General features: G+C 38.7%; 2 protein-coding genes across 4 annotated transcripts in view; both read right to left on the reverse strand.

Moving 5' to 3' along the window:
* The window catches only part of Nek10 (NIMA related kinase 10), a 171,472-nt gene extending 170,439 nt beyond the window's left edge, over positions 1–1,033 (reverse strand). The window contains exon 1 of the mRNA XM_038349513.1: positions 907–1,033. The gene's annotated coding sequence lies outside the window, so the exon portion shown is untranslated. The remainder of the gene's footprint in view (positions 1–906) is intronic.
* Positions 1,034–3,864: 2,831 nt separating this feature from the next.
* Positions 3,865–24,763, reverse strand: part of Slc4a7 (solute carrier family 4 member 7) — an 88,258-nt gene continuing 67,359 nt past the window's right edge. For all 3 annotated transcript variants that reach the window (XM_038348679.2, XM_038348677.2, XM_038348678.2), the window contains exons 16-25: positions 24,256–24,417; positions 23,617–23,730; positions 22,454–22,615; positions 22,052–22,303; positions 18,599–18,667; positions 18,188–18,361; positions 14,470–14,601; positions 10,962–11,059; positions 8,932–9,039; positions 3,865–7,771 (exon numbers count right to left, since the gene is read on the reverse strand). In XM_038348679.2, the coding sequence (XP_038204607.1) occupies positions 7,690–7,771; positions 8,932–9,039; positions 10,962–11,059; positions 14,470–14,601; positions 18,188–18,361; positions 18,599–18,667; positions 22,052–22,303; positions 22,454–22,615; positions 23,617–23,730; positions 24,256–24,417 (1,353 nt within the window). In that variant the 3' untranslated portion in view covers positions 3,865–7,689. The remainder of the gene's footprint in view (positions 7,772–8,931; positions 9,040–10,961; positions 11,060–14,469; positions 14,602–18,187; positions 18,362–18,598; positions 18,668–22,051; positions 22,304–22,453; positions 22,616–23,616; positions 23,731–24,255; positions 24,418–24,763) is intronic.

Consider the following 24,763-nt stretch of genomic DNA (forward strand, 5'->3'; position numbering starts at 1 on the left):
CCATGTTCTGTGGATAGCTAAGATGGAGTTGGTGTTGGCTAACCAAGGACTGGAAAATAGAGAAGTGGGGGAGATAGGCTTCCAGTAGGAAAGGGAAATATTTCTTGGCACTTAAAAAAATAAACGATAAGTCAGTCTAACAATGGTGAGCAGGTGGATTGGATGAATAGGGACGGACCATAATCAGTAATGCTGGAACATATATATATTATAATCATAATTATAGATAGATAGATAGATAGATAGATAGATAGATAGATAGATAGATGGATAGAGATATATATGAAATCAAAGACTGGTGGAACCTGAGAGAGCTTTGTGTATACATACATACATACACACACACACACACACACACACACACACACACACATATGTGATGAAGTGGTGTCAAGGATGTGGTTTTGGGAATGCAGACAGTGGTAGCACCCATAGGAGTCCAAAGGTAGTAGGGTATGGTGGGTAGGGTTGCATAGAGAAGCTCACAACTGTAGCTGGGTGCTGGGCTCTGGCTGAGGGGAGTTTTCTAGGCGACGGTGAAGACTTTCTTCCCACCTGTAACAGAAGTTACCTAAGGGGAGGTACTGAAGTGGAGGTGGGCAGAGCCCACCCTGTAGAAGGAAGGCAGGAGTGTGCTACTCACAAAGAAGATCGTAAGCCTCCAGAGGCATGAGAGCTGAGGGATACCAGCTGTTTACCAACACCAGGCCCTTTGCTCCTCCTGGAAGCACCGCGCAACACCTCCCAACACGCTCTTTAGCACAAGCTTATCTACTTTGAGGAGGCACGCTCTGGCCGATAGACCCCAAGGCTGACATCGCCCCCTCGGGAAGGTCCCTGCAGATGGCCTCAGGGGAAGGGAGACTGCCCTGCCGCCTTGGACACAAGGACGTCCGCACCACTCACCGCGCAGGAGGGCGGCCCTCCTTTAGGCCAACCTCAAGTCATCTTCCTCGTCGTGCTGCAGAAGCCAGCGAACTCAAACCAGTTCCCTCCCTGACACCTGTTGGTTTTTCAGTCAATTCCTTTCCTGGCCCAGAGGGACTAAACCAATGCTCACACTTCTTCCTCCACAGCCCCGGGCGCTCAGCCAATCAGGAATGACAACGCTGCAAGGTAGAGAGTAACGCCATAGCAACGGATGACGCCTACCCTGCTACCTTAGCAACCAGAGAACGCACGGTGACGCTCAGGGTGCAGGGACCTAAACTTGGTGTGCTGTATCATACGGTCAGGAGCTTGGGATCCAAAATAAACAAGGTTTACCTCAGGTGCACCAAGAATTACCACGGACTGCAAATCATTTCTCAAAAATTAAAGGGGGAAACGAAGCAGGGCACAGGCTCGGCTTCCTGTTTGGGGGCTGAGAAGGACCTGGAACTTGATTTGTGGGTCACGCGGCCTGCTTGGTACCTATCTTTTCGGTGCACAAAATTACTTCAAGCTGCTACAGCACAAGTCTCAAGCATAAAATGCTGAAGCAACACGTTCCCCAGGTGCAAGAGCTATCAGACGCCTGTCACCAGATCATTGGGTGGCTTTACAAAGTCACACAATTTTTTTTCGAACGTCTGCAAAGCATTTTTTGAAATAGAAATTCGAGTTGCAGTAAAATTGCCTGTAAAAAGGCACACCAGAGCCTTTGAAAGTACCAAACTGAGTGGTCGATTCTTTGGTGAGCACAAGTCATTTCATGGGCAGCCTGACAGCTAATGACAGAGAGAAGGCAGAACCTACAGTGACTCTGTATGTAGCATCAAGACATAAGGCTGCAGCTTTGACTGTGCCCTCGGATATAGGGAACCTACCCACTGAAATCTTGGAATACTGGGGTTTGAGCAACACAGTACTCAGTACATACAAGTAAAAAGATCAGGAGTTTGTAGTCAGCCTAGGATCCCTGAGACACTGCCTCAAAAAACATCAAAACAGAAAATCAACACATAAAAAATTTAAAGTACAGTTCTGAGCTGGAATTGAAATCATGGGAGAGGAGATGTGAATTAAGGCAAACCCAGCACTAAATTGAAGGCGTGAAACCCTCGGTGCTAATTCTACCAAAGACAAGACAAAAGGCTGTAAAGCTGGTGTAGAAAACAGTTCTGTAAATGAATTACCAAACAGGGAGTCAGAGGGACTAGCTGAACACGGACTTGTCTTTAGTGGGATTCCCAATGTGCTTCCTTCCCACCTTTCTACCTCTCCAGAAGTGTGAAAATATTCACGAATGTTTGTTCCATCAAAGACAGCATGACACTCTGGCTCTGGAAGACAGGTGATTTATCTCCAAACATGAAAGGGTGCAGCTCGAACTGTGTATGATGCACCTGTGACCCCCCAGAGGCTAACTCCCCAATGTAAGAACCCAGAATGTGATATGCACCCAGCTTGGTGCACCCTGCTATGCAGCTCCATCTTAGGACACTTGCCCATTTTTTTTTTATTTCTTTCCTTTACTATCTTGAAATGAATGTCTAAACTTCATAAAGTATAATGTATTGAGTCCTAATTATAGCCTAAAATAACCAGACTGGAGAGATGGCTCAGTGGTTAAGAACACTTGCTCCTCTTGCAGGGGATAGGAGTTCAGTTCCCAACATGGACATCAGTTTACAACCGCCTGTAATTCCAGCTCTGGGGCATCTGACTCTCTCTCTTCTGGTCTCGGTGGGCACTTGCAAACATACACACACACACAAACACACACACTAAAACATAAAAGTAAAAGAAAATAAAGGGAAATGAAACCTACAGCAAGATATTTAGGGTTAATTCAAGACAAAACTGCATTATAAACTTTCTGAAAATATCAAGTGTGTCCAACCTGTGGCCCTCAGACCATGAGCACTGCAGAACTGACATTCAGTCCAGTCCAATACAAAATAGTAAAATTACAGCATTATGAAAAGAAAATTTCGGGCGTGTTTTGGTGAAGGGGGGTAACTTGATACTTGATTGTATGGTCCTCAAATATGTACTTGGTAGATAACATAGTGTCCCAATATTTAACGTTTGAATACCCTTTCAAGATTTGTGGCCTATTAAAAGGTCTATCTGTCTCTGTCTCTCTCTCTCTCTCTCTCTCACACACACACACACACACATGCAAACACACACGGGAAGGGGGGGGGATAACAGAAATTAGACTGATCCTGAAGTCATCATACTTTTAGATGGGCTTTGAAAGAAAAGCAAAAGCAGAAAACATTTTGCAAACACAGGAAACATCTCTGTTGCAAGCACAGGAACAGCAGGCCCACCATGAGAAGAGCAAGCTCAAGCTCAGAGTAGGCAGCAGCAACACCACTTAAACAGCCTGAGAGGAACGCCTTCCTGGTAAACAGCGGTAACAACAGGCCCGTAAGGTAAGTGTAAAGTATATCTCAACTCTAACAGAATGCTCCAAAGCTATAGACATTTGTCTTCATCTCACTCCCACGGTTTAACAAGTTTACAAGATGGCACAAGGCTCTCTGCATGGAAAACAGGAGCAAATTGTTACACGCAACGGGAAAACAATCCAAATCAAAACAAAATTAGCCAAAAGAGAACAGGCCTTGAGCAGAAAGGTCAGTGTTATCAGGAAAATAACACAGCACATAGTACAAGTTTCTAGGTTTGAAACTGAAGGAAAAACTGGACCAGTTTTTGAAAGAAATTACCCTCAACATTTCCTATCTATAAAAATGTCATCATAAAACCATGTTATTTCTCCTTTTCCTCTTCTTTTGTCTTTCTCTTCTACATGAAGGACTGGGAAGCAGGAAACAGAAGCCACTCCTTTCCCTTTCTCCCTGGTCCCAACGTAAGCAGAGAAAGGACCTGTAGCTTCTCCTAATAACAGTAAAAACAGCAGCCAACAACTTGCTATGCAGAGTTTTATTGCTCTTTCAACTTTCAATAACATCTACAAAAAATAGTTTTCTCTAAAAATTAGGAAACAAATGTGAAAGGCAAGATGGCTCACATTATAGACTCAGGTAGACTTGTACTTCACATAAATGAAAATATCAGGTCTACAATTTGTTTAATTGACTTTGGATTTTTTATTACAAAAGAAAATATCATTGCAATTATAAACACCATAAACATTGTAACTGTATTAGGAAATCACACCAAGGTATCAAATATTATATAATGGACAATAAATCTGAATTTTAATTTAAGCCTAACAAAGTAAACACTGGAAGACACATTACCCCTACAAAGCCAAAAGTTTTGAATAAACAATGGAACAAAAGAAAGCTACACAGAAACAATCAATGTGCAAAACATATGATTAAAAACCATAGAGCTGGGGCTTGAAGTCTAAGTACATGTACAATTTTAAAATAATCTTTACATGATTTTGACAATTTACTTTTCAGAAAGTTAAAAGGGACCTTACAATGAAAACAATCAAATCTTGTGGCTGGAACACTATATGAAAACTTGAATGCATTTACTTTCTAAAAATAAGTAATGTTTGACTAAATGAAGATGATTCACTTCTTTGCAGTACAAATGATAACAATGATAAAGCCTACATGAATCAATCTCAGACATGTAACTGACTTCATGTAAACACATTTTAATTACATTGCTGATTGCTGGCTCACGTATCCCATTCTGAGCACTTTGTTAGGATGCAGATTCTGAACTGCTGAGCGGTGCACACTCATGTTGGAGACTTTTCTTTCTGCAGAATTCTGAACCTGCCTTTGTGAAAGGAAAGCCAGAAACCTTATATTCAAGCCACAGCTTTCAGTGTGTGGAAGAAACAAACACTTTGGGGAATGGAGAAACAAGAGTTAGTGATTCTCAGCAGGAAACAAATTGTAATAAATACATGCATTAGCACACAAAAACACTTCATCCTACGTGTCTTAGAGAAAGCTTGGCAAATCTGAACATTGGTACGCCACAAGCTTAAAAAAGCTAAGAGATTTAAGCGTGATTTCACACACATACACGAACACTCACAATGTCTTAAAGACCTTGTACTTCACTTTTGCATATCTAAGATTATTAAAAATAGATACAGAATCACCCCTTTAGCATCAGGAAGCTAACTTACTGTTTTCTCAAAAGCTCCTACTTTAGGTTGAAACAGCAATAAAAAGGAAGTAAATTTCCAATAGTTAACACCAGGATTTATTATAGTCTCTGTAAACACACATCTATAAATAAATAAAATATGGTGGAGGGAAGAGAATCCTGAGGCGGCTCCACGGCCATGGTGTTCAGTAGCACTAAGCTCTACTCTGAAAATCAAGGCATCTAAGAAAGTGCAGGGCTTTTCTCTGAATTTATTTTGTAAATGGGTATTTACAAGTTTAATTATTTTGCACCTTGAGGTAAATCAGTACATAGCAATTACTACTGCTCATATACACCTATTTAAGGCAGCATTTAAAAATCAATATATATATATATGTATATATAGCAAATTATCTCTCTTGCTGTCTTGCAATGAGTGTTATTCATGATTGTTATTTTCAAAAATAGCACAAAAACGTAACCATCTGAAAGAAGCAGTCGATTCCCTCTGCTCTTCAGAGGAGTAGTCGTATCAGATCACTGTGAGTCAAGTAGTCAAAAGAAAGGAGAAGCCATTAACAACCAAAACCACAGTGAAACATCTTAGATGCAAAGTATTTTGTAAGTCATGGTTTTTGTTTTGTTTGTTTTTTTCCTGGCACTGGATTATATATATCACAGGAAGATTCTGATACCAGGTAGTTTTCAGTTTGACTTTAAAATCACTTACTTCCTGCAAAATGTTAACCCTTTGATGTCCAGACACAAGGAAATGATAAGAGGAAATTCTCTTGTCTGGGCACATCAGAGGGTTATGATAGCAGCAAATGGGGACTTTGGAAATCACTACGCTGCTGAATGCAGAGAATCACTTCAGTGGAGGTCATCAGTGACCAGAGCACCATGGCAATACTCCCCATCATAGGTTAAGGGAGTCCGACAGAACTCCTCAGTACCAGATGGTGCCAACTACTATTTCACCTAGAATCCAGTATTTGCTCTCAGGGGAGGGAATTACACTAACTGGTACATAGTTTAGAATGAACTAAAATCACTTCAAACTTGCTAGAAATACCTGCTTTGGGCAATTCTATTCCTTTGATCTAAAGACTAATCACACTTTTGTACTTTAGTTTGAAATAACTAAGGAACATGAGAATTTCCTTAAACATTTGCTCTAACTTTAATGTCCCCATCACATCCATGTTGCCGGGGCTTCTCGCTATCTCTGTGTGTTACCTGTTCTCTGGTCACAGCACTCTCACAGCCCCAATCATTCCGTCCACAGCCTGGAAACAGCACTTATTTATTCTGTGGGGAGCTAAGAGTATATAAAAGATGACAATCTGCTACATGTTTAAAAGACAGCTCAGAAATACTGGAACCTCAATGCTATCACAGGACAGGAACGATGTCACTGATCTGAGCTGCAGAGAAAATATTCAACTTCCTTTTAAAATGCAAATATGGCAGTGCTTTATATCAAAGATGTAAGCTTGTCACTGATTTCAGGTAATAAACAGAAATGCAAGTGAGCACCAAATATCTACACCAGGAACAATTTACTCTATAGTTGTTACTGTCTCAAATATTTATATAATATTTAAGTATCACATCAGTTAGAATAAATAAAATATTTAAAAATGATATTGTGGGTAAAAACTTATTAAATACATTGCATACAATAGAAAGAATAACAACAGATAATGAAAGGTATTCTTATAAAGGAGCATTGATCACAAGCCCATGTGAAGGGGGCAGACTCTTTATTACTACTTACAACAGAAGATATCTGAACCTGACACACACAAGATCACTTTAAGTAAAAGACAGCAAAGACAAGAACAATGGGACTCTGGGTTTCTAGAAAAGTATAAGTATTGGAAAAGCCTTACTACAAAGGTAATAAAATTTAACTATTGCAAATGGGCACTTTATAGCTTCTTAAAAAACTCAAAACGCTGTGAATGGTGTGGGTGTTAAATGAGAAGTCACATAGAATTTGTTTTTTACTTGTCCATCAGAATGGAAGCCCAGATAAACTTTAAAATTTAAAAATAAATCCTAAGATATCAACTTCCTACCCTGAAAGTCTCCAATAATTTACAATCACCTGGATGTTCATCCCCTGTGAAGTATGATGGACAGCTACATGAAGGAAGCTCAGAGAGAAGCCAGGATGTGCCATTTCTCACAATATGGGCAAACTCCTGATTCTACTTATAAAAACTACCAAAAGGGAGACAATAACCTCTCAAAACCCAGGTAACAATTATAAATGTATAGACTAAGTATGCATCACTTAAGGCTGATATGATTGCCACTGACAAAGAAATTTAAGAAAAGCAGATTGAATACAGTTTTCCACACCTTTCCATTGCAGGACAGAAAGGCTTTACCCCCCCCCCAAAAAATAACTATCTGAAGAGTAAAAACCATGTACCTCGCTTCATTAATACAGTCTCCATGGTGCTCACAACAACATCAGGTGCTACTTCAAAGAGACCCACAGTCACGCATAAACAGCGTGACAAGCAGCACTATTATACACAATGGTACGGCACATGTGCATTTTATATATATATATGTGTGTGTGTGTGTGTATATATGTATACCTATATACATACATACAGACAGGTATATATCTCTATATATTCCTTTAGGTTTGCTTTACAATGAAGTCTCAGCATCCATGTATTTTTTTGATGGTTCATCTTCGAAATTTATTGTCACACTCACAGATTTTTCAGGGCTGTTTAAAACAAACAATGAGGAGAAAATTACTTTTAAAAGAATTGATCCTAAATTTTTAAACAGTCAACAAGGAATACCTACAATATACGTCTGAGCTGTGTGCTAACACCAACCTACTCCTTGCTATTACAACCCGTCTGTTCTTGCTTCTTCTGCAATCTAACGCATAAATATAACGTATTTTATCATATTCACCGCTCTAACTCTTAGAGCCCTTTCTTGTTCCCAACACATCATTTTTTTTAGCATGAGTAAAGCCAAGATGTTGTCTTTAATGTGATTTTGAATAGACATGACAAGCTAAGTATAAAAGAGACACACTGATATTACTACATAGCCTTTATTTTTACCATAACACCATAAACACTGAGTCAAGGGTGCAGGCAGAATGTGAAGAGGAGGAACTCAGTGTGAAGTTCAAAGATTTGTAAAAACCTAGAGATCACAGACAGAAACTGAAAGAAGGAACAGTGAAGCTCAGAACTAGAACTCAAGAAACAAAGATAAAAAAATATATGATAAAGAGTTGGGCATGGTGGCACACACCTTTAATCCCAGCATTTGGGGAGGTGGAGGCAGGTGGATCTCTGTGAGTTCAAGCCCAGCCTGGTCTACAAGAGCTAGTTCCAGGACAGTTAGAGCTATTACACAGAGAACTCCTGTTTTGAAAACCCAACTAACCAACCAAACAAACAAACAAAAGCATCAACAAAAAACAAGGGTCCTTCCTCCTACCTTTGCTTCCTGAGGACTGGAAATTTAGGTGTTAGCCACTATGCCCAGAAGCATATATAATTTTCATTTGAATATAATTATACTCCATTAAACCTTTAATTATGAATATATATCCAATTTGTGAATATAACTATATTAACAAAAATATATATGCACTGCTTTGTAAAATTTATTTTCATTACAAAATGATAAAAAATTCTTCTCTGAAATACACAATTGTAAATTTAAGAATTATAAATCATAATCATGAGGAAAAAACAATCATAACCCGCATCACACCACAATTAGGGTAAAAGAACAGATAGAAGGAAATGGGGAAGGGGTTGGTTTTGTCGGGTAAGGAGAATATATTTAGATACATTAGGTAAATTAATATGAGTGAACACTAGCAACAGTTACAAAGCCATAAACAGTCATAACTACCTCGTGTTAGGTCTGGTTACTTTGGCATTCTCAGTATTCATGGAAAGTGCCTTCCACTGGGCAGTTTTGGCCATCTCATCTGAGATGTTAACAACTGAAGGGTCGATACTGAAGAACAAGCACACTCTGTGGTTAGTGTCCAGTACTTGCAAAAGCATTAATGCTGTCATTTTTATTAGCATCATAAAATTTCTTGTTTTCATCAATTTAAAATTGAGAAAACATTTGGCATGCACTTAAACCTATGATCTAACAAAGTATTAAAAACTGGAATTTTTTAGTCTTCACAGAGAACTCCAAGTTCTTTTACCATTGAAACTAAGCAGGACTGACTATGTTAGCAAAACCCACTTCATTTTCAATTTAGATAGTTCATCAATATTCCAGCCACGATACCTTGTGATCACTGAGATAACATAAAAACCAATTACTGTGTCTAAAAGCCTAAAACTGTACAGATTTAGTCAAAACACAATCCACACTCTCCCCAAGTAAAACACTACAGTGTACAAAACAACAACCACAACAAGCCTTTGTTTTGTTTTGCAAATCTGTTTATGCTGGAATAAAAGCACACTGACAATGAAGCTCTGGACACAGCAGACGGCACAAAATGACTCCACCGCTGTCTAGCTGGATATTCTCAGTCTTAGTGTCAAAGTGCTATTTCATCAGATATATCAAAATCAAAGAATAGTAATACTGCCCATTTACTATAAAAGTCAAATGTAACATTTTTACATTTCTACAAAATACTGCAAAATGACTTTAGACCCCAATCCAATGATTACATCCAAATAACGTGTGTTCATTGTCACTGGTCACACGTAGTGACATTCCATAATAAAACTGAAATACATTTATTAGCCCTCCCTTTCCTTTAAACCAAAAGAAAAACAATTCATGCATACAAGCTACAAACATGAATGTTATACTGGATTACATGACTGAGGTGGGCAATGCAAGCTACCAGGAGGCAGAGGCTGCAGTATACCATAGTAAGTCTGAGGGTAGCTGGCAACTTAGTAAGATCCTATCTTCAGAATGAACTATGAAAATTGGTGTGCAGGCTTGTTTATGCCAATTTGAGAAAGCTAGAATCATTAGAGAGGGAAAAAAAAACCTCAATAGAGACAATAGCTCCATAAAATCGGCTGTAGTCAAGCATTTAGGCATTATCTTAATTAGTGAGTGATTGGGAAGGAACCTATTCTAAAATGTGCCATTTCTGAAATGGAGGTCTTGGGTACTCTAAGAAAGCATACTGAATAAATTATGAGGAGAACAAACCAATAAGTCAAAACCCTCCAAGGCCTCTGCATCAGCTCCTGCCTTCAGTTTCCTGCCCTGACAGCTTTGAACAGTAATATGGAAAAGGAAGCAAAATCCTTCCCTCTTCAAGTTGCTTTTGGTTACCATGTTTGATCATAGCAATAGTAACCCTAGTTTAAAAAAACAAAGTTGGGGAAGTAGCTCAGTGGGAGATGGTTTGCCAAGCATGCAGAGTCCTAGGTTCAATACCAGACACTACAAAAAGAAGAAATTAGATAATATTAAAATAACAGTGTAATAGCAGCTATATTATAAGTGATTGATACCAGTTGCTTTAAAAAAAATCCACCTCTGTTCATACTTTAAATTATATTTAAGACTGCAGCAGGGCATGGTGGCACATACCTTTAGTGCCAGCACTCTGGGGACAGATTTCTGTAAACTGGAGGCCAAACTGGTCTATACGGATTTCCAGATCAACTAGGGCTACATAGTGAAATCCTGCTCAAGCTACCAACCACATACATTTAGACTGCAGAACAGAATGACAAAGTCAATGCAAAGTCTTGGAATGGTTACTAGACTTTCATCACATAAGCCAAATGTCCAGGCTGAAAATGGTAAACCTTCCAACCTGCCACTGTGTTTTCCCTAAGGAAACATTTACTCAGCATTATTTCAAAGAAACATTACATGCTTCATCTGTAACTTGACACATGGAAAAAAAATACACTGTACAAAACAAAGCTGTAACTTACCTATATTTTAGGGTTTTAACTGGAATTTGTAGGAGACTTCCTCTTTCGAATGGAAGATGCACAGTATCCCCATCATCCTGAAGCATCCGTTCAGCTTCCTTTAGAGCACAAACATGAAGAGATTACTTTCTCCAGAATATCCCCAGGAGGGTCTGTTACTAAGAATACCTTAAAGAAACTGACAGCATTATATAAACAATGTATCTGTCTTAACTGAAAACTTCTCGTGGCAATATAAACACGTAATAGCATGAAATTATAAGAACTACTGGTAGAAATTTATTTCCCAAGGTATAACCTCTATTTCTGAGAATGATTAATTAATGCTGTCTGAAAAGCAGTATGACCTCAGTCTGAATACACAGCCAAGGTGAGAAAACTGACGTCTCAAGTCTCATCACAGGGCACAGTAAAGCTAATCTATATTAGGCACAGTTTCTCAGTCAACGTTTCTGTGTTAGTGGGAGATCTGTGGACACGGGACATGTCAAGTCCAAATGTAATTTATGCTAGCAGCAGCCTCTCCAGGTGTCTCTGACACTGAAAAGCTCCCTTGGAGAAGACGTCATCCTGGGTTGAAAAACACCTGAACAACAACATAAACATGGATAAAAATGACCCCTTAATAATGGAGGAAGACACAAAGAAGTATAGAAAGAGCATCAAGCTCATCTCAGCTCCCTATTATCAAAAATCCTACCATTTACAATTGACAATGCACCCAGATTTAAAACTGCTACACTAATTTCCCAGCATTCTTTGCAACTCAGTGGGAAAGACACACGCATAAGCAACTTACTGAATGACAGTTTTAAAAAGAATCTTGAAAACAGAATAAAATTCATTTTGCCTTGTGTTCTCTTCCCATTGCTTCTTTTCTACTGTGATAGAAAATAGATTCCTGGGCTTTTAAAACGCATTTTCACATCTGTTCTTTAAATTTATATGTTTCTGGACCAACTAAAGCAAAAAGCAAGTAATATGACCTGCTTATTTTATGTATTTTGCAAATAAATAATATCCTACATGAAGAAAAATCACCAGAAGCTTACATGTTTATGCATGCAATATTAAAGAAAACAAAACTCTTTTTTAAAAAATTAGAACCTCATTCAAATAATTACAATGATTATCCTAGTTATAATTCTGGCTAAGAAATATACCCTTTCCAATTTATATTTAAGTAAGACTATGACATTTAAAAATGGGTAGCCAGATATGGTGGTGCACAAATGTATCTCAAGCACTCAGAGTAGGGATGGCCGAAGGAGAATGGGCACAAGTTCTAGGCTAGCATCAGCTACACAGCAATGCCCACTTCAGCAAGAAACAAACATAACTGAATCTCTCTCACCTAATTTTCAAACAAAAGTCTGAATAGAAATTGTTTTATTTAGCCAATTAGTTTTATGTTAATTAGACATAAGTTAATCATCAGAGATGAGGGGGCCTCAACTGAGAAAATGCCTCCATAAAAATCCAGCTGTAGGCAAGTCTGTAGGGCATTTTCCTAACTAGCAATTGATGAAGGAAGGCACAGTCCATTGTGGCTGGTGCCACACCTGGGCAGGTAGTCCTGGGTTCTACAAGAAAGCAGGCTGAACAAGCCAAGGGAAGCAAGGTAGTTTAAACAGCATTCCTCCACGACCTCGCATCAATTCCTGCTCTCCCTGCTTCTGATAATGAACTGTGAATAAAATAAACTCTTTCCTCTTCAAGTTGCTTTTGGTCACGGTGTTTCCTCACAGCAACAGTAACTAAGACAGGAATACTGAGGAAAGCACTGCAACCAACAAGACCATATTTAGTTTCTACTTCCTATTCAGTAAAAGCACAAACATAGTTAAAAAACACCAAATCCAGAATAAAGTATTTCTTTTTAAATATCACTGTACAGATTAACTAATGATGGTACACACTACTGAATATTAGAATTAAAAACCAGGCTGGAGAGAAGGCTCACCAGGAAAAGGTACCTGCTGTACAAGCTAGGCAATTTGAGTTGACCCTATAACCCACATAAAAGTCAACAAGACCAGCTCCTGAAAATTGTGATCTCATCTCCAAATGTGTGCTGTGGCACACAGGCCTCTACCTACATATCCTGAGCATGAACACATACACAAAACAATAAATAAATGCATTTTAAAAGAAAAATAAAAACCTAAAGATATAGTTAGGCATGGATGGTAGTGTGCCTTAGTTACAGATACTCTGGAGGTTAGGGTGGGAGGATTCTCGAATCCAAGAGTTCAAAAGCAGAATCATGAGTCCCTGCCCAAAAGCGTAAAAAATTTAAGGGACTTATGCCTGATTATAGGCTTATTCCTTGCATGTGTGTCTGGGTGTGCCCCATAGAGAACAGAGGTCACTTGATGTGGGAGTCTTCTGTTTGAGTTGATTTCATTGGCTAATAAAGAAACTGCCTGGCTCATTTAATGGGCCAGCCCTTAGGTGGGTGGAGTAGACAGAACAGGAAGAAGGAAGTGAGGTAGATGGCTCAGTCAGATGCCATGCCTCTCCTAAGTGAGACAGATGCCATGCCTCTCCTCTCTGAGGCAGACATGACGAAGCTCCAGCCCAAGATGGATGTATGCTAGAATCTTCCAGGTAAGGCACCACTTCGTGGTGCTACACAGATTATTAGATATGGGTTAATCAAGATGTGAGTAAGAGTCTGGAACTAATGGGCCAGGCAGTGTTTAAATGAATGCAGTTTGTGTGTTGTTATTTCGGGTTTTAAGCTAGCTGTGCGGGAGCCAGGCAGCCGGGAGCAGGGCGGTGGGAATGTGGCCCGGTGCTCCACACTACAGTCACTGGGTGTCCTGCTCCATCTGTATTCATGTACTGCTGTTTACAGCTGTGTGCTCACTCCAACTGGAGCTAGCCTTCTTCTCCAGCCTCCAGAGGGTGGCAATCACATTTACGCACAGCACACCCAGCTTTTTGATTGGGTACTAAGGATTGTGAGCACAGGTCCTCATGCCTGTGCAGCTTTTACTTAACTGTGCTACACACTAACACACCCAATGTATTTAAGATTAAATCAGACATTATTGTGTGATGTTTTAGTACTATTAAAAACTCTAGTTCTTGTATTTTTTTAATTCACAGAATATGTTCCCAACCCCTCCCTGTTTTTGGTTTTTTAAGGCAGGATTTCAGTGTATAACAGGACTGACTTTTGTGGAACTCACTTTGTAGACCAGGTTGGCCTGGAGCTCAGAGATCTGCCTGCCTCTGCCTCCTGACTGTTGGGATTAAAGGTGTGTGCCACCACTGCCCGGCCAGAATATCCAATTTTTTAAAAGTATTCTTGTGTCAGAGTTAAACAGCAGCAAGACTGGGAAATCGGTGTGAAGCAGTATTGAGTGACATCACCCAGCTTTGTGCCTCATCTCAGCACAGCAGGATGGAGTACTTGTGCTTCCTAGCCTCTCTGAGGGTTACAACGCAGCGAAGGTAACAGATCTGCTAACCCTGCAAACACTGAGAGGTGTCTTCTTACCTCTTTCTCTTTTTTCTTTTTGTCATCTTCTTTCTTTTTCTTACTTTCTGGCATGAGATCATCAAGCCAACTGAGTTCTCTCTTTGTGAAACACAGATCCATGAGCTTACGCACAAAGACTAGTGCAAGAACCTAAAGAAGATGGGAGAGACAGAAACGTAATATGTACACTGACAGAGAAAAGCAAATGATTGCCAAAGCTTGTAAGTAACAGGAAATGCTACATTCATTTTGTTTAAAAGTTAGTTAACACTTACTGGAATGGAACAGAGTTATTTTTTGTATCTTCCCATTGTATACTCAAAACAACACATAGGAATAAAATCAAAAAGCCATTCTGCCCCCTTCAATAAAGATTTTCATGATGTAAGTACCTACCATAAAACAACGCTGCAAACCCTTAGGTAAGGCCTTAGAATAGCTGCCCCAGGCCTGAATTCTGTCGTTCACTGAGTTGAGAGAAAAGAGTGGATGTAAACTCACTATCCTATGATAGCTGCTGGAAGTGTGTATGTTTGCAGAGCCAACTGGCTTTCCACTACTGCTGCTGCTAAGTTTATCTTTTACTTCTTTTCCCCTCACCTTAAAAGTAGCTTTTAACTTGTTAGTGCATTGTTTAGTAGAGAAGAAACCTTCCATCTACTTTGTGCTACAAATACTTTCTCCTGGTTCACAACTCCACAGCTCTACTCTGATTAAATGCCGCCTATCACATAAAAATACTTTACACGGTTAAATATATTTACCCTTCTTTTACTTCTAAATTTTCCCATTTTCATTAAAAAGTCTCTCTAGCCACTGGGATAGACATATGTATGTATGTGTTTATGTATGTGTGAATGTATGTATTTATATACATTTATAAGTATACACATATAATTGTATATATAAAATCCTAACTTTTCTACTACAACTTCATTTACCTCTTGAATTTTGAGTTCACTTAGGATTTCTTCCTTATTAAGATGTTAGTATATAGATAATTTTCTCAACACTATATATTAAGCTTTCTGATGACGGAAATGACCATTTTTAATAAAATAATCTGTCCATGGTATTCCAGTACCAATACAGTTTTGTATAACGACAAACCTCTGACCCCATTAGTCTATGTCTCTGGTCTCCTCACTCATTGCTATACTAGTTCCACAATGTATGGACCTAACAGAAGTTTCCAAGCTTGGCTGTCCAGACAGCATGATGTAAACACAGAAAAGTTAGGCAGTCAGAAAGACTCCATTCCTAATTATGCTTAAATGACTTCTTATTTTCTGTAACTTATAAGTCTTGATTTTTAACAAGAACATAATTTACATATAGCAGAGTAGGAAACTGTCCGATGCACATAATAATTACACATATAACCCACATGCACAACACTTTTGCAAACCATGTTTTTAATGATTTATCTGGTTCACAATGATACCACCTCCATCCCGAAACACACACGTAGAACACTTTGACTGGTGCCCTTATAAAATGGTCGTGCCATGTGCAGAGTCACAGAAAGACATGCAGGGACAATTCAGATTATAGCTAAACAGCTACAGGGCAAGCAACACAGCAAGAAGCTAGGAAGAGGACGCCCTGCAGATTTCACAGGTGATCCTGTGCCTACAACCAAATTTCACACTTTTAGTCTCCAGTATTTGTAATAGTAATTTTTATAGTTTTAAGTCACACAGTCAAAGTTTTGTTAAACTTTGCAAAAAAAGCTGTAAGAAATTGACACAAGTACTACTGCAAAGCTTTTTTTTCCTTCAAAAATATTATCCTTTTTATTTCAGCTTACCCTTAAACATTTTCTCAAGTTTGGCCACTTCTAATCAATTTTATTTCCCATGAATAACACTATCGAGGTAGACATTATCTACTATTTCTGGTATGTTCTTATCCAGATACTCAAATACAATGGTTATTAATTCTCGTATGGCTCTTTACTCTTTTTTCATTAGATTCTAACTTGAGGGGTGAAAGGTATATAATTATAATGTGCTGATAATTCCTTTAAATGCTAAGGTATTTTTATCTGCTTTATTATGGTATATGATGCTAAGAAATAATGCTGAGCACATGCACCAGCATTTCAAGCTGATCAAATTTAATCATAGAAAATGCCATAGATCTTTCACAACTTCATCAGGTTTTGGTGCTGAGATCTTTCTAGTGTTTCCAGAGATAAGCTTGCAGCTTTCTCTTGGCTTCAGACTGTCTGATCTTTACTGTTCATTAAACTGAGCCTAGTATTCTTAGCTACTAAACCCTTTTGCTTGGGCTACTTGTGAAAATTCATATACAGTATGACAATAATCCACTTCCTATAAATCAGGAAGTGACAACTCATAGATCCTAGGTCAAACCTGGGCCATCAGCCATTTTTGTAGAGCTCATGAACTAAGAATGATTTTTACAGACAACTTTTGGAATAATTCTGAGATTTCTTTTTCTTCTTTTTTTCAGTGCTAAGAAGCAAATTCAGTCTTTACACATTCTAGACAAAAATACTACTAAGTCATCCCCCTAACCTCAGCAATATTGTCCTTGAACCTGACCTGAGAGAAGCGTTCCCTCAGAAAAAGACAATGGCATTCTTCTCATTAGCAGTCCTGCATTTTAAAAAGTACTATTTCTTTAATTTTACTACAAAGAAATTATAAACATGGATTTCTCTCTTGTATTATTTAAGTACCTACATAATATTCTCCTGATCTACAAAGCCTAAAATATTTACTGCCTGGCCCTTTACAGAAAATTACTTAATAACCGTTGCATTTTAGATGTCTGATGAACTTGAGTCCATAGGGTCTTTTGTGCATCTGTGGCTACAGTCTTCTCTTCTTCAGCTCACACAGACACTCTATGCTCTCCTTTCTTTCTACCCTTGACTTGGGGGACACTGGTCCACTCCTCATTTTTGCTGCATTTATTTTTCCTTGATAACAAAGCCCATGTGATGCACCTCTTCCTTCGAGTATACAGCTGTGCTCAACGCCTTAGAAACGTCGTTATGATGCTCTTTCCTTAAGTCCACAGGATTCTTTAGCTTGACATTTTAATAGGATTTAATTTCCAAATCTGTAACCTTGCTTTAATAGCTTCACTGACATGTGATTTATTTGTGATCGGGTAGGCAGTACTGCTCAGTTAGTCCTAACAGTTGAATCTCTTAATGTTTTCTGTAACTAAGTCAGTAATTGCCTTTCAAATAGTACCCAGAAAAGGACAAACAATACCTATTTGCATAGTTCTTATGCAAAAAAAAAATACTAAATGGTGATTTAATGAATTGTATGGACTGTGTCCTATTAAAACCCTCTATAGACTTCCTAAGTTTTACACTTCCAGATCTGTTAGTTTCTAGGAAAGACATTACAGCATGCCGTTTCAAAGCCAAGATACCTTATAGCTGCTTTGCTTTATGCAACTGCCAATCACATTTGTTCTATAAATGTCCTAAGTTCTGAAGTTACATAAAATTACAACATAGAGCCTTATATCCCAAGGGCTAATACATTAAAAATAAGCAACTGCAGAATACGAGAATACCCAGAATGCAAAGTACTAGTTTATTGATAGAAACAGTTCGTCTCCATTTTAAAATACTTAAGATATTTAAGAGGTATTTCTTTCCGCAAGGTCAGTAACAAATTTTTTAAATGTCACCATGAAAACGAGTATTACATTATGAACTAGTAACAAGATAAATCTGAAAATTTACCATCATTGGGAAAACGACTGCAGCAGCAGAAGCTTTGATTACCCACAGCAGGATGAGGCAGGTCAGCTGGACCACAGTGAACACGTGCACCTTCCACAGGGGAACGTAGCGGAGGTAGATCAGGTCCGGCTGGTGCTTGGCAGGCATTCCAAACAATTTGATGCGGTCAAAAAACTACACATGTTAAAAAAACGAAAAGAGGTTTATCAACAAAAACCATTTTTGCTATTTAAGAAATTCCAACTTTTAGGGTTTTATGTATTTGTGCTACATGAAACTTTAAGTTCTTTGGTGTGTTTTAATAATACAGAAAAATGTTTCAGGAAACAATCTCGGGGGGGGGAAGGGACAAAAAATAGTCACAAGTACAGCTTCTGCCATTTTTAAATAGTGTCATTATTAAATACTTGCCTGGATTCCTTTCAATGATGAAACTCCCATATAAAGGAAAACGCCATATAGAACTGGCATCGGGATAAACTGTAAATAAAATTACTACAATCAGAACTCATTGTACTAAAGAATTTTACAATAATAAGTATACAGAAACATTAATGAGTAACTATGGTGACAGAATTGAAAATTCTTTTCTGATAAGGACTGGACCAACGTTCCTACACAGAAGGAAACAGATATATTTATTGTTTATACATTAGAGAGTCAACTGATCTATAGATTGTTCATCAAGAGAGTGCACTCAAGAATAAGGAGAAAGGGCACTTCAGTCAACAGCTTAGTTTGAAACCTAGTTAATTTTTTAAACAAAACAGCCTTTCGGTACTTCGGCTTATGCACCAGCTTGCTGTGTAGTTAAATTTCTTTAAATACACAGAACAGCCGACAAAGCAGCTGACACAGGGCCAGTCCCTAAGGTATTAAGTTACTGTTGCCTAGCGCCAATGCAGCAACAGCATTTGCTAATAAAGTCCTTAAAACTCTGAAGGGTGAACAAGACAAACCCCTATGCTGGCAGGCCTTCTGTCAGAAATCATGGCTGTGTGTGTATAATTAAAAGATACTTTAAATAGTTATTATCAATTTAAAAATAACAGCAATACTATTGATAACCAGGATAAGCTGGCATAAAGAACACTATCTGTGTGGGGTACACTTGTCTTTGTGTAAGTGGATGTGAGCTGTCTGGTGCCTTCCTCTATCATGCTCTACCTTCTGTTCTGTTGTGAAGACACGGTCCCCTACAAAATCTAGAGAGCTCACCAATTAGGCAAACCAGCTGACCAACAAGCTCAGAGGATTTATGTATCCTTACTTCCAGGGTGATAAGACGACAGGCTCTTTACCCATGGGTGCTGGAGATCTGAACTCAGGATTTACACCTATATAACGAGTACTTACCAACTGAGTCACGCCCAGAACACATTTCTATGAAAGACTACAATTTCTAAAACAAAGTGAAATTCAAGACTAGCACTGCTTTATACTTCTGTAAATCTCTTTAGTGGTTGTTTAACAGGAAACAGGGAATATTCATCTTGCAACTGTGTTTAGTTTACAGCAATTTGCTACAATAACCTCTTCTGTACGAGATACACAGAAAGTGCTGCCTTTTGCAGGATGGAGCCCTTGGAACGAAAGGCCCTGGTGGAGTTCTGACAGGATGCCAGGGACTCCAGCAGTCCTTGGAGCAGACTGAAAATATCTGTTCTAGGAAAAATGAGTCAATATAAACATAAGTGTAAAAATATTGGCTGGACAGCCTACAAACCACAATCCCAGAGAACTTAGACAACAATGAGAACACTAAGAGAGACTCACATAGATCTAATCTACATGGGAAGTAGAAAGTAGAAAAAGACAAGATCTCTTAAGTAAATTGGGAGCATGGGGGCCTTGGTAGAGGGGAGAGGCAGGGAGGGGAGCAGAGAAAAATGTAGAGCTCAATAAATATCAATAAAAAAATATTGGCTGGGCAGTGGAGGCACAAGCCTTTAATTCCAGCACTCAGGAGTCAGAGACAAGCAAATCTCTGAGTTCAAGGCCAGTCCGGTCTACAGAGCAAGTTCTAGGACAGGAACCAATGCTACAGAAAAACACTGTCTCAAAAAATCAAAATATATAACTAAATAAAATATACAACTAAATAAAATATACATAAATGTATATATAGTTATAACAATATTTAAGATACCAGCATAATTTAACTTTCCTCCCTTACTTCCCTTTGTGTGCATGTGCGCACACGTGGATACACATGTGCACACACGCATGCGTGTCTTGATGCACACAAGGAGGTCAAAGGCATGAGCATGTGAGTTATGGGGACAAAACTCAGGTTGTCAAACCTGGCATCTGCAAATGCTCTTACTAAGTGATCCATCTTGCCAGCCCCTTTCAAAATGCAGGGACTCATACTGAGTCTAGCCTGGCCTGGAACTCACCATGTAGCCCAGGCTATCCACTAACTTACAACAATTCTGTATTAGCCCCATTCCCACCCCACTCCTGTTCAAATGCTAAGACTACAGACATAAGCCACCACGCTCAAATATTACCATAGCAAGTTAGCAAAGTTGAAGTCAACAAGTGGCTCCGTGAGTCAAAGCTCTCGCTATTCAAGCCAGACAACCTGAGAGTTGTCTCTGGAACCCATTCTCTGACCTTCACGGTCCCACTACTGCACACGGGGGCCCATATTTGTGCACACACACGTGCTCGCTCTCTCTCTCTCTCTCTCTCTCTCTCTCTCTCTCTCTCTCTCACACACACACACACACACACACACACACACTCACTCACACAATTTTTTTTAAATTTAAATCACAAAGTTGAAAAAAATTGTTCGAGGAGTTACTTTTGAAAAGTAAAAAACTAATATGGAGACTAAGTTTTATTGTATAGTTTTCTGCATGTACGAGTTGAATTTTTCTATTTTATATACAGTATTTAATTCATTAGAAATTTAGAAACTATAATAAGACTTAAGGGGCAACTTTCAAAGAGCTTCAATGGGCCCTCACCTTCAGAAGACTACATAAAATAGTTCTTTTGTCTCCAAGTTCCTTTAAAACACACTCAGCACTATACAACTGCCCATTTCATAGGCGAACTGTGGAGTCCCTGCAGGAAGACAACACTACACCCTATTTATTGCTAACCCGTGTTGAAGGGTACTGCGAGCAGTCCAGAGGCACTTAAACTGGCTAGTAAAAAGTACATAAAACAAGCCCATGGAATTTCATCAATGAAGAATATCCTTTTAAAGCTAATATATATTCTCTTCTAGTTTATAGTGTGTCAGCTTTTCTTCAGCCATTTTCTTTACAAGAAAAATAACCAAAATAGCGAAGACAAATATGGAGTTGGGTTTTTACATGATAAAGAAAAAGTTTCAAATTAGATACTATGCTACATAATTATTTTAATGACTATATTCTGTAAAATATAACTATAGTCTGTAAAATAAGGATGTGATAAAAATGTATTTAACTGAATTTCTTATGTGTTTCATTGGTAATCTTTTTTTTCAGTGTTTATTACTTTTATTTCATGTGCTTTATCAAGAAAGAACACATCAAATTCACTTAAGAGTACTTTAAAGAAACCAAAGCATTTTTCTCCTATTGCTTCTGATTACTTCGTGTACTATGTTCTAACCACACGCCGCTTAACGCCTTCCAACTGCAGACTGTAACTGATGGATATACAGGGCATAATTATTAATCTACATGTTTACCATACGAAAAATATTGCTGAACAGTATTTCTAAACGTGAATGGATTTTAAATTGGGGGGGGCCGCTGATTTTACGTATTCCGCACATATTTAAACATTTCATTTCCATACAATTGCATATAAATGTTAAGCGGGATTAACACTGCCACCAATGCCACAAAGGGTTTTTACCTTTAGTACTGAAGTCATGAACACAGAGAGGCCCATCAGGATAAAAATCATCAGCCCTGTAACCCGCTGCTCACGAATCCCCAGAAATTTGGGCTGTTCCCCTGGAGCAGAACATTCTGACTCGACTTTTAAGCTGTTCACATGACTTATAGACAACACTGTCGCGGCCACAAACCATGGCAGGCCCATGATAGAGCAGACTCCCAACATGACACCAACCATGAGCAAGTCAAGGTGATAGCCAGCTCCTTTCTGAAGAGAGAAACGAACACCGGTAAGTTTAGATTGTTCCTTTATATTGAAGTTCCAAATTAATTATAAGAAGGAAGAAACTAGTTTTCAAATATATTTTTTAAGTATTCTTGCTATTAAAGAAAATACCCTTAAAGCCCCTGAAAATACCTTGAGTTTGTGTTCTTTTCTGTTGATGATTACAGCTGTAATCTGTTGATCCATGAAGATGAGAATGGTACAGAGGAGAGCTGGAATGGCTGCAATCAGCAATGTCCACCAAGGGTTATCTCCCAACGGGCTTATGATCCAGCCCCTACTTGGATCAGTAGGCTATTAAAGTTTAAGAACAACAACAAAAAAAAGTTTCATTCCTCTTCTAGATTTCTACAACACATAGTGGGTCTATTCCATGAAATGCCAAGGGACAGAAAAAAAAGCTAAATTAGGATGTGTGGTAAATTCTTTTCAGACAGTGACAGAAATTTCATCCTGTGTCTACAAGCATGCCCTGTCGTGGAAGCTGCCAACTCTCCATCAACTCAAGCTCATCTTCTAACTTATACACAAACTCAGACCAAAGTGACATGGACAGGCTGGACTAAGAAACCCTGACGCTTCCTTGACCCTCCTGAATTCCTGAGATGACTGTGCTGCTGAGTAAGCTTTCTGGAGAGGAAGACACAAACAGAAACAGGGAAGGGAAACACCACCACTCCACTGTTTCAGCTCTTCAGTCAGACTTTCCCCACCAGCCCCTACATGATCAGACACATGAAAGGCATGGGACCTACTGACTAGACCACATCCCACCTGGGCAAACCCAAACTTCAAAGAGTTATAAACAGGCTTACTGCTTAGAGACTAGCAGTTTTGGGTTCGGGTTTTTTGTTTGTTTGATTTTGTTTATAATGGATAATAAACAAGGTGCTGCTAAATAGCTTAGATTGGCCTGGAACTATGTAGTTCCAAATATAGTGAAATAAATTTCTCTTGTATCAATTCTTAACGTACCTTGGGTTACAGTCCTGAAACTAGTGGTTATGGGGAGGTTATGGTACTGAGTCAGAACAACAGACAAAATTCTGGCCCCATATCAGATTCAAACACATTTCAATGATGTAACAAGAAACTTATTTTTAGAGCAATCACTCTAGTGCTAGGAAGACAGGAGTTACTAAAATTTAAATTAATATTTGTCAATGCAAAAGGTAAACTGACTGCAGTTCACAAGAGCTCTTGCCTAATAAGAACAATGTCCTGGGCTCAAGTCCTTTCCTCACTAAGTAGTTTGGCATTTCCAAAAACAAATAGCCACTTGTTTTAATACTTACCTCAAACTTTTCGGGAACATGAAGTTTAGGAGATGGAATTCCTACAAGGTAGTCAATTGCAACCATTATTACTATTGTGAGAAATACAGCAAAGTCACTGATTGTTGATCGTACCTACAGTAGAGATTACATTAACATAAAACATAGAATTACTTCCTGGACTTTGTAAATACTTCATGTCTTTCTCATAAAATATGTCCCCAATGTATGGATGAGACTTTTAATATGAGTGTTACATATGCCTATGTCCACTTAATCCCGAAAGCATAAGAAAAAGTCACAGCTACCTCCACTTTCTCACATTACAATCTTCCTTCTCTGTGCTCAGATATGTAGTATATGTAGAGTATTGTTTTGCCTTTTGTTTTCGAGACAGGATTTCTCTGTGCAACAGTTCTGACTATCTTAGAACTCTGTACACCAGGCTGGCCTCGAACTCACAGAGCTCTGACTGTATCTGCCTCCCTAGTGCTGGGATTAAAAGCATGCACCACTACCATCCAGATGATATATTTTTTACTAAAAGGAATTTCTTTTAAACCATTTAGCATAAAACAATAACTTTAAACAATAATTGTTGCTTTGAAATAAATCAAAAGAAAAGAAAACATAAATATTGCCAAAATTCAATCCAGTTACCTTGGTAGGAAAATAACGCTTGGTCTTAAACTGTTTAAGGAATGAAGACAGAAAGAACGTCGTGAAGAACAGGACAACACACCAGAAGAGCACGTCGGGAACGTAGGGCCCATGAGGACCACAGGCTGACCCCACAAACATACCATGGAAGGTCTTACACTCCTGGAGGGGAGGACAGGAGAGGAAGGACATGAAGATTTTCAAGTATCCAATAGAGTACTCATGAATATGGTGGAATCTAAGGCATCAATTTTATGTTCTACTCAGAATTAGAAGATTATGATATTCCTTTCAAAATCACCACAATAGAGGATTTTGCCAAGGTTCCCCTTCCTTTCAACTGCATGTTCCCTTTAGAGAAAGGCTCACAGTGACTGTTAACTGAAATGTCTACTTTGCATACCTGGAGGCCACAACTGCACTGTCTGGTTTAATTAAAAGCAGCCAATAGAAAATCACTACTGTACTCTTTATAGATGCTAAGGGAGCATGGACAGAGAGCACGCCT

Source organism: Arvicola amphibius, chromosome 12 (genome assembly GCF_903992535.2).
Source record: "Arvicola amphibius chromosome 12, mArvAmp1.2, whole genome shotgun sequence".
NCBI classification, from domain to species: domain Eukaryota; kingdom Metazoa; phylum Chordata; class Mammalia; order Rodentia; family Cricetidae; genus Arvicola; species Arvicola amphibius.